At 40.9% G+C, this 16,118-nt stretch overlaps 1 protein-coding gene across 1 annotated transcript in view; it reads left to right on the plus strand.

Moving 5' to 3' along the window:
* The window catches only part of WDR65 (WD repeat domain 65), a 130,599-nt gene that overhangs the window by 24,071 nt on the left and 90,410 nt on the right, over positions 1-16,118 (plus strand). Inside the window, 1 exon segment of the mRNA XM_006839653.1 lies at positions 14,168-14,320. Coding sequence (XP_006839716.1) covers positions 14,168-14,320 — 153 coding nt within the window.

The raw sequence follows: 16,118 nt of genomic DNA on the forward strand, positions 1-16,118 counted from the left end.
CATGGAGGGGACTGTAACCATGGCAATGAAACAGTATACAATAGGATGAATGTAAAGCTAATGTTCTCCCATGTAAACTATCACGTAATTCACAATAAAACATTTAAAAAAAGAAACACATCTGGCCAGACAGATAAACCATATGAACACTCTATAAAATCCAAACATAAAAAGACACGACTAATTTGAGAAATATACTATGCACATGCAGATACCTAACTGACCTTCAGAGACAAAAATAGTAGACAATCTTTTCTCCCATTGGCTTCTCAATATCTATCTGTGCACCTCTATGGTCATAACTAGAGGAGGGGCCTGAGTGAGTGGACACCACCTACTACTGGAGGTTTCTACAGTGCATGCACACTACCTGTGAAGCAAAGGCAACTGGGCAGTCGGCTGCAGTTTTATTTTTGGTTTAGAGTGGTGGTTTTTGTCTCTGCTTTTATATTGCTTCTGGTTTGGGACCTTTTGATAACACTTTTTCTTGGAGGTGGGAGCTCTTTCTCCCTACGTTACTCAAGAGGAGACAGCAATTGTGGCCATATAGCCAAGCTACAAGCATACCCAATAATATTCCACCATTGAGACTACAACCAACAACAGCTTCCAGGAATTACACGTAAAAAGGAAAGCCTATCTCCTGATCATGTCCACCAAGAGACACTCAGTAACCTTAACAACACAGCAACAAACATCCATTTAAGCATTAAAAAGCCCACATAGCTACTGAAAATGACAAAGAAAACACAAAGATCTTAAAACATGTCCCAAAACAGAAAAAAGTAACTGAGACAAATGAGCTAGAGGCAGACAAAGACTTTCCAGAAGAGGAAGAGTAGGCTTTGGATTTGCCTGAGAAAGAATTCAGAAGAATGATATGGAAACAAATTCAAATTCTCTGAAAACATAGGAACAGAGATCCAGGTAGCAAGGAGGTCAGGTAGATTACAGGATACAATAGACTGCCTTAAATGGAGGGAAAAGTTGATAGACTATAGGGTAACCCCCCAAAAAAAGTTAGTACTTCACAATTTACCATGTGGTGGAGGAAAATAAGGAAGAAGTCAGGAAAGTACTATAAGAGGAATCAAACAAGATCGATACAGCATTGGAAACAATTCAAAGCCTGCAAAAAGAGATCCAGATGATTAATAATAAAATATCAGAAATAGACTATACAATGAAAGAGAAAAGGAGCATAATAGAAGAGATGGGAGCCAGAACCAGTGAGCTGGAAGACAAATCTCGCAATACTTCTAAGACAGAAGAGCAAGCAGAAAAAAGGATAAAAAAAATCTGAAGAGAGTCTTAAGATTTATGCTGGATAACATGAAGAGGAACAACTTAAGAATTATTGGGATTCCGGAACAGGAAGAATCAGAGAAGTCCACAGAGAAGATAGTTGAAGAGCTCCTGGAAGAAAATTTCCCTAACATCTTGAAGGATGAGAAGATAAACATTCAAGAAGTTGAATGTACCCCAGGAAGGATAGACCGCAAAAGAAAATCACCAAGACATATAATAATCAGTCTCTCCAAAATCAAAGACTAGGAGAGAATCCTAAAAGCAGCCAGGGAAAAGAGAAGTGTTACTTACAAATGCAAGCAAATCAGATTAAGCTTGACTTCTCAGCAGAAACCCTTGCAGGCAAGAAGGCAATGGGGAGACAGATACAAAATCCTAAAAGAAAAAAAACTGCCAACCAAGAATCATCTATCCAGCAAAACTGTCTATCAAATATGATGGTGCAATCAAAACATTCCAGGATAAACAGAAGCTAAGAGATTTTGTCAAAGTCAACCCAGCACTTTAAAACATCCTAAAGGGAGTTCTTTGGACTGAAAATCAACAAGAACAGACAACAACCAGATATTGACAGACGTGGCAACACCACCTGAAACTCAGATGACAGAAAGCAGAGTCCAGAACAGAACAAAATTACAACAAATTCAAAGTACTTGGGAGGTCAACTGAAGATCAAAATAATAACAATGTCAAAGAAGGGAAACATATAGGAACAGAGATCCAGATGGCAAGGAGGTCAGGTAGATTACAGGATACAATAGACTGTCTTAAATGGAGGGAAAAGTTAATAGACTATAGGGTAACCCCCCCAAAAAGTTAGTACTTCACAACTTACCATGATAATGCACATCCAAGTATAACAAGGAAACATGAAAACTAAGAAGAAATCAACAAGAAATAGCACAAAAATCACAAACTCGGCACAAAAAGGCATGCAGAGCAAAGCAACGAACAGCACTACCAAAAAATTAACATAATGGCAACAATTAATTCATACCTATCGATAATTACATTGAATGTCAATGGATTAAATGCACCAGTGAAGAGACAGAGAGTGGCAGAATGGATAAGAAAACAAAACCCTTTAATATGCTGCCTGCAAGAGACACACCTTATACACAAAGACAAAAACAGACTAAAAGTTAAAGGATGGAAAAAAAATGTACCAAACTAACTGCAATAATAAACAAGTAGGAGTGGCAATACTAATCTCTGATAAAGTAAGCTTTAAGACAATAACCAGCATAAGAGATAAAGAAGGACACTGTCTCATGATTAAAGGGTCAATTGGGCAAGACAACATAACCATAATAAATATCTACACTCCCAGTGAAAGAGCACCAAGATATATGAAGCAAACCTTACTAGAATTGAAGAAAGAAATAGATAAATCTACAATTAGTGTGGGAGGTTTTAATACACCACTTTAGAAAAGGGACAGAACAGCCAGAAAGAAACTTGACAAAGTTACAGAGGAACTAAACATCACAATCAACCAACTTGACCTCATAGTTGTGTACGGAGCATTCAACCCAACAACAGCACAATATACATTCTTCTCCAATGCACTTGGAACATTCTCCAGAATTGACCATGTGTTAGGTCACAAAGCAAGCCTCCATAAATTTACAAACATCAAAATACTACAAAGCATCTTTTCACACCACAATGCTATAAAACTAGAAATCAACAATAAAAAGACCATGGAAATAAAGTCAGATACATGGAAACTGACTGAATAACATCCTGCTTAAAAGTGACTCGGTAAAAGAAGACATTAAATATGAATTCACAAAGTTCTTAGAAACAAACGAGATCAAAAACACAACATGCCAAAATCTTTGGGACACAGCAAAAGTGGTGCTTAGAAGACAATTTAGCACACCCAAAAAGAAGAAAGAACCAAAATTAACACATTAACACAGCATTGCCAACGATTAGAAACAGACCAACAGGGGGAACCTGCAGTCACCAAAAGAAAAAAAATAATAAAGATGAGAGTAGAAATAAATGATATGGAAAACAGAAAAACTATAGAAAGAATCAACAGGACAAGAACCTGGTTCTTTGAAAGGATTAATAAAATTGACAAATCATTGGCAAATTTTAACAAAAGAAAAGACGGAGAAGACACAAATAACTTGCATCAGAAACCACACATGTGATGTCACAATGGAACCAAACAAAATCAAAAGGATAGTAACAGAATGCTATGAAGAGTTGTACTCGTAACAAATTCGAAAACTTACAAGAGATGGATACATTTTTAGAAAAACACGACCTACCTAAACTTACACAGAGTGAAGTAGAAAACTTGAACAGACCCTTAACAAAAGAAGAAATTGATCAGGTCATCAAAAAATGCCCAACCAAAAGAAGCCCAGGCCCAGATGGCTTCACTGGTGAGGTTTATCAAACATTCAGGGAAGAGCTGTCATTAATTCTACTCAAATTATTCCACCCTATACAAAAACCAACTCAGCATGGATTAAAGACATAAATGTGAATCCCAAAATTATGCAGGTCATCAATGAAAACATAGGGACAAATGTGAGGGCTCTAATTCAGGGCATACATAGACTCCCAAACATTTTGAAACTACACAAACAAAAGTAGACAAAATAGATGATTGGGACATAAAAATTTAAAACTTAGGTGCATCAAAAGACTTCAACAAAATAGTAAAAAGGAAAAAAATCTCTTGCAACAACACATTGGACAAGGGACTAATTTCTAAAATAGATAGGAAACTACAACACTTCTACAAGAAAAAGACAACCCAATTAATAATGGACACAGGACATGAACAAACACTTCACCAAGGAGGAGATCTGGGCAGCCAACAAACATAGGAAGAAATGTTCACTATCACTAGCCATTAGAGAGATGCAAATCAAAACAACAACGAGATACCATTTCACACCAGCAATAACAGCAAAGATCAAAAATGTAGAGGACAATAAATGCTGGCGAGGATGCAGAGAGACTGGGACCCTTCTACATTGTTGGTGGGATTGCAAAATGGTCCAACCATTCTAGAAAGCAATATGGCACTTCCTCAGAAGGTTGGAAACAGAAATACCTTATGATCCAGCAATTCCTCTACTTGGTATTTACCCACAAGAAATACGAGCCATAACATGAGTAGATATCTGCATACCAATGTTCATAGCAGCACTATTTACAATAGCAAAAAGATGGAGACAGCCTAAATGCCCATCAATTTAAGAATGGATAAACTGTGGTACATACACACAATGAACTACTATGCTACCTAGAAGAACAACAAGGAAGCTGCAAGCCACCGCATAACATGGATGAACATTGAGGACATTATGCTGAGTGAAATTAGTCAGTCACAAAAGGAGAAATACTGCATAAGACCATTATTGAAAAACAATGCACCCAAAAAGGTGTGTGTTGGGGGGAAACTATATATATAATTGCAGACCAGTGGGATGTATGGGATGAGAGCAGGGGAGGGAGGGGAAGATAGAGCACAGGGTAGGGAATAGACACAAGATAACTTGGGTGCTTTGGGGGCGAGAAGGGGGGCAATACCCAAGATGGGGGAAGGAAATGGAACAAGGTGAATGGGAGAACAGTTAGGCAGGTTTGTATGGGCTAAGTGGGACAAAGGTAAATGATGATGTATGCACAACCTTGGAACAACAGGGCTCCGGGATACAGGGATTGAGGCATGGTTTGAAGGGGTGAAAGAGGGGAATAATGTTAAGATGTTTGGCTGTGTTTTGGCTTCCCTTGCCTAACATTGTAAAATAGACACTTGAAGGGGAGAGAAAGGAATAGCCAGAAACATCACAATAGAAAGCTTGTAAGTCCGTCTTCAGCCTATCACTGATTGGAATACCTTAAAGGAAGCGAGAAGTTGCCCAGTGGAAGAGGCTTCCTGTGGAGCCTTTGCATTGCATAAGACCATAGGTGGAATCCTGAACCCCATCCAGAATCATCTAAGATGGGAAATTTCCACTTGAAAGGACAAGTAGACCAGCTTGGAGTGGCTAGAAGAACAGAAGAGACTTCATGAAAGACAGATCGGCAGGAAAAATCAAAACAAGAATGGCAGTCTGATTGACTACTACAAGAACAAGCAGGCAGTTCACCCGTGAGCCATCAAGGCAAGTGGTCACATCCCCTCAGAGCACACCCTCTTCCAAGACTGAGACTCTGGGGGAATACACGAGCAGGCATGTGGTCTGGCTGGCGACCATGTTGGTCACTGATAAGGGGAAAAGGGAAAACAGCAATGAAGTTGGGAGCTGGGTCTGACCACATTCAGTAGACCCCTGTGAAACCGGGTGGAGACCTGGTTGGCCAGCAGTATGGCAAGACCCAGGGACTCCTGGGCCCAGAGGCAGTGACATGGCCACAGAGGACTACAGTAGAGAGTGAAGCGTCCAGCTGATTTGAAGTGAGGGGAAATACACAGGAACACCCATACTTGCAGATAGTACACACTTGACCTGGCTTCAATGGCTGGATGTTCAGAACTCGATTAGAAGAAGAAAGAAGAGGAAAAAAGTAACCCACTACAATTTGATGAACTTTACCTATACTTAGATGTAGTAGCTCAAAAAAGGGAACAAATCGTTACAGCGAGGATCACTCCCACCGCCTCAGTACACAGGGTAGACAGTGATGGGCAACTTAGACATTGGCTGCTCAATATGGGCAAGGGGGGGGAGGGTACAAAGGCAAGAAGTAACTGGCTTACAAGCTTTCAAGAGGGAGCCTAGTTCTATACGGCACAGGGGAAGATAGAATCACCACTGAATGGTTTCCAATCTGTTGGAACAGGGCTAATGAAAGGAGATGGAGCTAAGACTCTTGTGGCACAATAGTGAATAAATGCTATCAGGACTGACAATGAGGGTTGGAAATGTAAAGGTAGATGTTTTTTTAACGAAAGGAGGGGAGCGATTGATTTTGCAGTCCAGGAGTGGAGGTCCCTAGGACCATCAAGTGAGAAGAGCAGAGTGTGGGACCCTACCCAGGAAGCAGTGATTCCAGATATGGAGACAGAGACGATGACGAGGACAGATGGAACGGCTGGGGACACTGGACTCAGGGAAGGAGAGGGGCTGTGTGCTGACAGCTCGGGGGCAGGCCTGTCAGGTATATACCCTTTAATTGTTTGGTGGTGCATGGAGTAGATTGTAATCACGTCAGTGAACCAAAAAACTGTTGGATGAGTGTAAATCTGATTTTCTCCCATGTAGAACCACATAATTCACAATAAAAAATTTTAAAAAGTAATCTGCCAGTGATAATGTTGTTGGTGGTAAGTGCTGCACAGACTTCAGAATACGTCAGCTTGTCTCTGCCCCTTACCACTGTGTGACTTGGGAGGAGTTGCTGAGCCCAGGGAATCCTGAGGTTTACTTTGAGAAAATAAGCCACACCCTAAGGTCATCCAATGACTGAAAGAACAGCTTGTAAGAAGCTGTCTTAGTGCTGGGTGTTCGATGAGTGACTGTAGTTATTACTGCTGTGATTAGGAATCTGTTCAAGGCATTTTGATACTGAAGCCAGAGAAGTAATGAGGTCCTAGGACACAGCAGTTAGTAGCAGGGAAAGTGGGAAGGCAGAGAGCCTTTGTGAACATTTTATCTATGATAGGACTTGTTCCTGAGTAGATGTAGGTGGTCAGAGATAAGCTTTCCAACATGATGTTGGAAAACTTTGAGGTAGGATGACTGGGAAAAGGAAACAGAGAAATTAGGGATGGTAGTGAAGCGAATATGGACTAGAGAACAAGTGGGAAGCATTGTCCGTTGTCTTTACCCATAAAGCAGTTCATTCTTTTGCTTATTCATCAAACAAATATTTAGAGAGTGTTGCTCTGTGCTGGGCTATGAACTAGCTGCTAGGGATTCAGGGGGGAACCCGACAGTAAGATCCTGCCCTTCTGTGCCGTAGAGCTCAGTCCACCAGCAAACAAACTAACTGTCAGATAGGGATCAACAGAGAAGATACAAAACCAGGAAAAGGATAGGGAGCGGTCAGTGAGTAACTTGGTATATGAGCAGAGACCTGAATAAAATAAAGCAGTTAAAAATGTAGATTTAGACTTTGAGGATAAGGTGAAGGCCAGAGATAAGTTTGGGAGACAATTGTCTAGAGTTAAATAGAAAAGCCACATCTTAGAGAACTTAACGTTCTACTACCTGCATGGACTTGCATACTTTACTAAGCTTCTCTGGTTCTGAGTTTTCTTATCATTTAAAAAAGAAACGTTGCTCACAAGAAAGATTAATGAAGTATGCACATATATAAATATATATAAAGGAGCTCTGGTAGCACAGTGGTTACGAATCAGGCTGCTAGCCTCAGGGTCAGCAGTTCGAAACTACCAGCTGTTCCACAGAAGAAAGATGAGGCTTTCTGCTCCCGTGAAGATTTACAGCCTCGGAAACTGTGTACAGGGTCACTATGAGTCGGAACTGACTCCATAGCACATAACAACAACAATGTTGTTAAGGGCCATCTCATCATTTCTGACTCATAGCTACCCTTTACAGGGTTTCCAAGGAGTGGCTGGTGAGTTTGAATTGCCAATCTTGCAGTACAAACTGACCTTCCAGTCCAGTGTTTATCCTACAGTGTATATATATATATGTATGTATATACAAGGGCCACTATGAGTTGGAACTGACTCTATAGCACTTAACAATAACATACATATATAACAATAATATCTTTAACAATATACATATATATATGTGTGTGTGTGTGTGTGTGTGTGTGTGTGTATGTTGTTGTGTGCCGCTGAGTCAATTCTGACCCATAGCAACCCCTGTATAGGGTTTCCAAGGAGCAGCTGGTGAGCTCAAATTGCCAACCTTGTGGTTCAAACCAACCATGCAGTCCAGTTCACCATACCAGGACTTTATATATATAATTTATCACATGTCTATGTGTTTGCTGTACTGTGGTGACTTGTGTGTTGCTGTGAGGTTGGAAGCTATGCCACTGGTATTTTAAATACCAACAGGGTGACTTATGGTAGACAGGTTTCAGTCAAGCTTCCAGAGTAAGGCAGACTAAGAAGAAGGAAAGACAGACTACTTTTGAATGTTTCGCCACTGAAACCTTATGTATAACAGTGGAACATTGTCAGCTATAGTGCCGGAATAGGAAAACATTATGAATAGCAACAGAATGTGGTCAGATATAGTGCTGGGAGATGAGCCATTCAGGTTGGAAGGCAATCAAAATATGATCAGGAGAGAGCAGCCTCCTCAAAATAGTGTTGACCATGATGACACAAATGGAGTAAAGTTTTAGGGGTCTTCACTTGCTAATGGGGCACAACTCACAATGAGGAGAAAGAGCTGCAAACATTCATTAATAACTAAAACAGGGAATATATGATTCTAGGAAAATTGGAAATTGTTAAAATGAAATGGAATGCATAAAGATTGATATCCTAGGCATTAGTGAGCTGAAATAGGTATTAGCCATTTTTAATCTAATAATCATATGGATTACTACACTGAGAACAAAAAATTCAAGAGGAATGATAAAGCATTCATCATCAAAGAGAACATTTCAAGATCTGTCTTGAAATACAGTTCTGCCTGTGATATGATAATATCCATACACCTACAAGTGTGGTGCTGTGGGTTAATGCACCAGACTTCAAAGCCGTTTGAACTGCAAGGTCAGTGGTTCAAGCTCACCAGCTGCCCCCGGAAACCCTATACAGGGCCACTATAGGTCGGAATCGATTTGACGGCACTTCACAACAACAACAAGGAAGACCAGTTAATACCACTACTATTCATCCATATAAATGGAGAAAAGATTGAAGTCATCAGACTTCATTTTGCTGGGATCAACCATCAACATTCATGGAAGCAACAGTCAAGAAATTAGACGACATATTATTTTAGGCATATCTGCTGCACAAGACCTCTTCAAAGTGTTCAAGAGCAAAGATGTCAGTTTGAAGACTAAGGTGCACCTGATCCAAGCCATGGTGTTTTCAATAACTTCATATGCATGAGAAAATTGGACAAAAAATAAGGAAGACTGTAGAAGAATTGATTCATTTGAGTTGAAGGAAAATATTAAAAGTACCATGGACTGCTAAAAGAACAAACCAGTCCTTCTAAGGAGCAGCCAGAGTGTTCCTTGGAAGCCAGGATGGCCAAACTTCGTCTCTCATATTTTGAACATATTATCAGGAGGGACAAGTCCCTGGAGAAGGATATCATGTTTGATGAAGTAAAGGGTCAGAGAAAAAGAAGTAGACCCCCAACAAGATGGATTGGCACAGTGGAGGCAGCAATTGTGAGGTTGGCTCAGGACCAGGCAACGTTTCGTTCTATTGTGCATACAGTCACTATGAGTAGGTACTGACTCCAATGCACGTAACAACAACAATTCGTATTTACATACCAATCACTAAAACCAGTGATAATGAAATTGAAGAATTCTTCCAACATCTTCCTGGCGAGGCACTGTAAGATAAGCACTGGACCTCAAAGTCTGTTTGAACCGCAAGGTTGTCAATTCATACTCACCAGCTGCTCTTCAGAAACTCTGTAGAGGGTGAGTATGAGTCTGAATTGAATCAACAGCACTTAACAGCAACAACCAACTTCTTCTGTCTGAAATTAATCAAACATGCAATCAAGATGTATTGATAGCTACTGGTGATTGGAATGCAAAGATTGGAAACAAAGAGGAATGCTTAGTAGTTGAGAAATATGGCCTTCATGATAGAAATGATGTTGGAGACAGCATAATAGAATTTTGCAAGACCAATGCCTTATTCATTGCAAATATCGTTTCAAACCATATAAAAGTTAATTACATATATGGAATACACAGTAATGTGTGGAAAGACAGTGGAAAAGCTCAATATCATCAGCTAACACAAGGCCGGGACAGACTGTGAAACAGCCCATCAACTGCTCATATGCAAGTGCAGACTCAAGCTGAAGAAAATTGAAACAAGTCCATGAGAGCCAAAATATGATCTTGACTATATCCCACCTGAATTTAGAGACCATCTCAAGAACAGATTTGATGCATTAGACACTAAAGACCCAAGACCAGAAGACCAGTGGGATAACATCAAGAACATCATACAGAAAGGAAGCGAAAGGTCATTAAGAAGACACACACACACACACAAATGGATGTCAGAAGAGACTCTGAAACTTGCTCTCCAGAATAGAGGTGCTAAAGCAAATGGGAGAAATGAGGAGGTACAAGAACTGAACAGAAGATTACAGAGTCAAATATTATAATAAAATATGCAAAGATCTTGAGGTAGAAAACCAAAAGGGAAGAACATACTCAGCATTTCTCAAACTGAAAGAACTGGAAAAGAAATTCAAGCCTTGACTTGCAATAGTGAAGAACTCCATGGACCAAATATTGAATGATGTAGAAAGCATAAAAAATAAAGATGGAAGGTATACACAGAGGCACTGTACCAAAAAGAAATGATTAGTGTTCAACAACTTCAAGAAGTAGTATACGATCTAGAATGGATGTTACTGAAGGAAGAAGCTCAAGTTGCACTGAAGGTATTGCCAAAAAAAAAAGGGGCTCCAAAAATTGATGGCATACAAATTGAAATATTTTAACAAACTGATGCAGCACTGGAGGTACTCACTCATCTGTGCCAAGGAAATTGGAAGACAGCTGACCAACTGCTTGGAAGAGATCCATGTTTGTGCCCATTTCAGAGAGAGGTGACCTAACAGAGATACGGAAATCATTGAACAATATCATTAATATTACATGCAAGTAAAATTTTGTTGAAGATAACTCAAAAATGGCTGCAACAGTACATTGTCATATAACTGCCAGAAACTCAAGTGAGATTCAGAAGATGACATTGAACTAAAGATATATCATTGCTGATGTCCGAAGGATCTTGGCTGAAAAACAGAGAATACCAGAAAGATGTTTACATGTGCTTTATTGACTATGTAAAGACTTTCAAAGGATTATGACAAGCTATTAATAACATTGCAAAGAATGGATATTCCAGAACACTTGATTGTGCTCATGAGGAACCTGTACATAGATCAAGAGGCAATTGTACAAACAGAACAAGGGAATACTGAATGATTTAAAATCAGGAAAGATGCTTACCAGGGCTGTATGTTTTCACCCTACTTACTCAGTATGTATGCTAAGCAAATAATCCAAGAAACTGAATTATATGAAGACAAGCATGACATCAGGATTGAAGGAAGACTCATTAACAACCTGTGATATGCAGGTGATACAACCTTGCTTGTAAAAGTGAAGAGGACTTAAAATGGTCACTGATGAAGATCAAAGACCACAACATTCAGTATGAATTGTACCTCCAATGTAAAGAAAATAATAAATCTTCACAATTGGACCAATAAATAACATCATGATAAATTGAGAAAAGATTGAAGTTGTCAAATAGTTCATTTTTTAGGGATCTTCAATCAACACTCAGGGAAGCAACAGTCAAGAAATCAAATGACGTATTGCTTGAGGCAAATCTGCTGCACAAGACCTTTATAGAGTGCTCAAGAACAAAGGTACCAGTTTGAGGATTAAGATGAGTCTGACCCAAGCCATGGTATTTTCAGTAGTCTTATATGCATGTGAAAGTTGGGCAATTAATGAGAAAAACTGTAGAAGAATTGAAGCATTTGAATTATGATGTTAGAGAAGAAAATGAAAGTTCCATGGATTTCTAGAAGAGCAAACAAATCTGTGTTGGAAAATGTACATTGAGAATGCTTCTTAGAAGCCAGGATGGTGAGACTTTGTCTCTCTTACTTCAAACATATTATCAGGATTGATCAATCCCTGGAGAAGGACATTATGCTTGGTAAAATGGAGAGTGAGTGAAAAAGAAGAAGACCCCGCCATCAAGACGGATTGACACAGTGGCAGCAGCAATGGGTGAGGCATAACAACAGTTGTGAGGACGGCGTGGGACCCAGTATTGTTTCCCTCTGTTGTGCATAGGGTCACTTTGAGTCAGGACCAACTGTACAGCACCGAACAGCAACAACATATGCATCTGTGTGTGTGTGTGTGCGTGTGTGTGTACATGTGTATTTACAGAGTCCTGATAACCCTGGACAGCTAATTACAAGGTCAGCAGTTCAATTCCACCATCTGCAACTCAGAAGAAAGATAAGACTTTCTGCTCTTATAAAGATTTACAGCCTCAGAAATCCTGCACTAGGTCATTGTGAGTCGGAATCAACTCTGTGACAGTAGGTTTGGGGTGGTGCGGTGGATTAAGTACTGGGCTTTGGTAACCAAAGGTCACCTGTGGCTCTGAAGGAAAGATGTGTCAGTCTGCTTCCTTAAAGATTTGCAGACTTGAGAACCTCTTGGGGTAGTTTGTCGTATGGGGTCGCTATGAGTCCAAATCAACTTGATGGCAGTGGGTTTTTATATAAGCATTTATATTTATGTAGGTATATATTTAAATATAAAATGCAAAACCAACCCCACTCTTGTCAAGTTGATTCCTACTCACAGAGACTCTCTAGGACAGAGTAGAACTGCCCCATAGGGTTTCTAAGCCTGTAAGTCTTTATGGGAGCAGACTGCCTTATCTTTCTCCTGCGGTCGACTGGTGGGTTCTGACGAATGGATGGATGCTGACCTGTTGTTCTGCTCCAGAGACACCATCTCTGAAGGAGAGGGGCCAGGTCTGATTCACCTATTTCAGCCACCCAGCTTGTAGCCTGTCCCAAGGTGGGTGCACAGTAGACATTTGTTGAATGGATTAATGAATGAATGAGTGAGTGAATAAATGACCATTATCCCTCAGTGTCCACTGCTGGATTTTCTTTCCATCTCAGTCTCTAAATTAGGAATTGCAAACTTCTGTCCTCTGTCCTCTTTTTCTTTCTCTGTATATTTATCTCTCCATTTTTACCCAATAGGAGGGTGTCAATAAAACGTTGTTGTTGTTGTTAAGTGCTGTCAAGTTGGTTCTGACTCATAGCAACCTTGTATAGGGTTTCCAAAGAGCACTTGGTGAGCTTGAACCACCAACATGCAGTTCTAATTTACCTTGCAGTCCAGCGCAATAATAGTACTAAAAATAACAAAGCCGCAATTATGTGCCAGACATAATACTAAGTATTATATGTAAATAGTGAGCCCGGATGGCACAACGGTTAAAGCACTTAACCTGCAAAACAAAAGGTCTGTCAGCAGTTCGAGCCCATCATCTTCTCCTCAGAAACCCTACACAGGATCACTGTGTTGGAACCAACACAGAGACACATAAAACAACAGTCACTTAAAGGAGTACCACAGAAGGACTGCTAACCGCATGGTCGGCAGTTGGAAGCCCTATACAAGGTCACTATGAGGGACTGACTAGACAGTATTTAACAACAGCAACAACAACTATCACTTAATGGTGAGTGTTGTTGTTAAGTGCCGTCAAGTCGATTCTGACCCACAGCAACCCTGTTTAGGGCTTCCAAGGAGCAGCTGGTGAACTTGAGCCGCTGACCTTGCAGTTCAGATGGCTTTGCAGTATGCCACATTAACCCACAGTGCCACACCAGGACTCCCTAAAGGTGAATACATGGTGATATTTAAAACTCAGAGAACTAGAGGGGACTCAAACCCTTCTCCACAACTCAGGAGATAGAGGCCATCAAGTCGGTTCCAGCCTGTGTAGGGTTTCTGAGGAACACCTGGTGGATTTGAACTGTTGAAATCCAGTGGTGATCCTACAGTGCCCCATCCTGGTCTAGGAATCTCTAAACTGAGAGTATCTCCGAGAATTCTAAAAGCCCAAGGGCACACTGACTGTGTGGGGACATAACTGATTGGTGCTTTGTGTTTGGGGCAGGTTCCTGTGGACCCGCAGAGCAATGACCTGGGTCAGTCTGACAAGCAGGAAGTTCTCTGCTTATGCTTCAGCCCCTCAGAAGAAACCCTGATTGCCAGCACCAGTAAGAACCAACTCTATAGCATCACCATGTCCCTGACAGAGATCAGCAAGGTAAATTTTCCTCAGTAATCCTTCTTTCCAGATGGGCTGGTCACCACGTGGCCACATTTTAATCCAGAGGATCCAAGCACCCCAATAGTAGGGCAAGAGAAGCTCTGATTGTAACATGCCTGTGTGGACGTTCTGACACACTGTTGGTGGAATTGTGATTGTCGCAGCCTTTTTGGAGAACACACTGTCATTGTTGATGAAACTTGAGTTGCACATAACCTTTTACCCAGCTACTTCATGTCAAGGAATTTAATCTATTGCTGTGCTTGCTCACGTGCTACGTGCTACAAGATGTATCTATAAGAATACTATGATTTTTTTTTTTTTAACAACAAAGCTGGTATAAATATATTGCAGACAAGGATTTCATTTGACAAGGATTTTCAAATGAAAAGGATTTCATTTGACTCATATCACAAAATCAGGAGATCAAACAACATACTGCATTGGGCATATCTGCTGCAAAAGATAAATCATTTGAAGGACTAAAGTGGGCTTGACCTCAGCCATGGTATTTTCAGTTGCCTCATATGCATGTGAAATTCCAAGGATGGCGAGACTGTCTCTCATCCCTCAGACATATTATCAGGAGGGACCCACCCCAGGAGAAGGACATCATGCTTGATAAAATGGAGGACCAGTGAAAAAGAGGAAGACTCCCAACGAGGACTGACACAGTGACAGCAACAGTGGGCTCAAACATAACAATTGTGAGAATGGTGTAGGACTGAGCAGTGTTTTGTTCTGCTGTGCGTAGTGTCTCTATGAGTCAGAATAAGTCAATAGCACTTAACAAAAACATCATGATCAAAACTGTGATGAAGATAATCTAGTAGTTAGTGTGTGTGTGTGTGATGTGCCATGGAGTTGGTTCCGACTCATAGCGACCCTGTACAGGGTTTCCGAGACTGTTAATCTTTACAGGAGCAGAAAGCCTCATCTTTCTCGCACAGAACAGCTGGTAGTTTCAAACTGCTGCCCTTGCGGTTCGCAGCCCAATTCATAACCATTATGCTACCAGAGCTCCTTAATCTAGTAGTTAGAAGGATAACTATATTAATTAAGCATCCTTCTCAAGAAATTAGAAAAAATACACAGTGAACCCAAAGAAAGTTGAAGATCAGTGGGAAGTGGATTCTCATTGTTGAAAAATAGTGGAGGCACGACTTCTGGTCACCTCTGACTTCACAGGGGAGGAGGGTGAGCATAGGCATTGGCCTTTGGCTAGTTGCTATGAGGCATTCAGACGTACCAATTCTGACACCAACCATCCCTCCCACAGCACTCTACTTCTCAGCTGGGCTTGATCATTCATTGCAGTAGCCACACAGAACTTGGAGTCCATACTCAGGATTCTGGAGTTTTTGAAGGAAGTTAACAGGTTACAATTCAGGATCAGAAGTGTTCAGGATATAATTCTTTGGTCAGGACAGCCCCTTTGCCCCCGAATGGAAATCTGCGGGCACACCTTGCTTTCATTCTCAGTCCCTCAGCCTAGCAGCCTCCTAACCTCTGCCCTGCTCAGACAATAACAAAAAGCTCTTTTAGCACTGTTGGTAAATGCCCAAAGAGTATGCAACTCCACCAAGCCTCAGCCCCAGCTCAGAGGGTCAGCAAACCTAGCTCCCAGCATTGAGGGCCTAGAGGCACCCTATTTTACACGCAAGCCCTTCACCTGAAGGCTTGCTTTGCTCTTTGAGTTGGGAAGCCCGCAGCTTGGTCTCCTGCTCTGGCTGGTGGCTCTGCTGAGGCTGCTCCTCTCCCACTTCTCTTGTGCCACACTTTTTGTCCGTGGATC

Source organism: Chrysochloris asiatica, unplaced genomic scaffold (genome assembly GCF_000296735.1).
Source record: "Chrysochloris asiatica unplaced genomic scaffold, ChrAsi1.0 scaffold00026, whole genome shotgun sequence".
NCBI classification, from domain to species: domain Eukaryota; kingdom Metazoa; phylum Chordata; class Mammalia; order Afrosoricida; family Chrysochloridae; genus Chrysochloris; species Chrysochloris asiatica.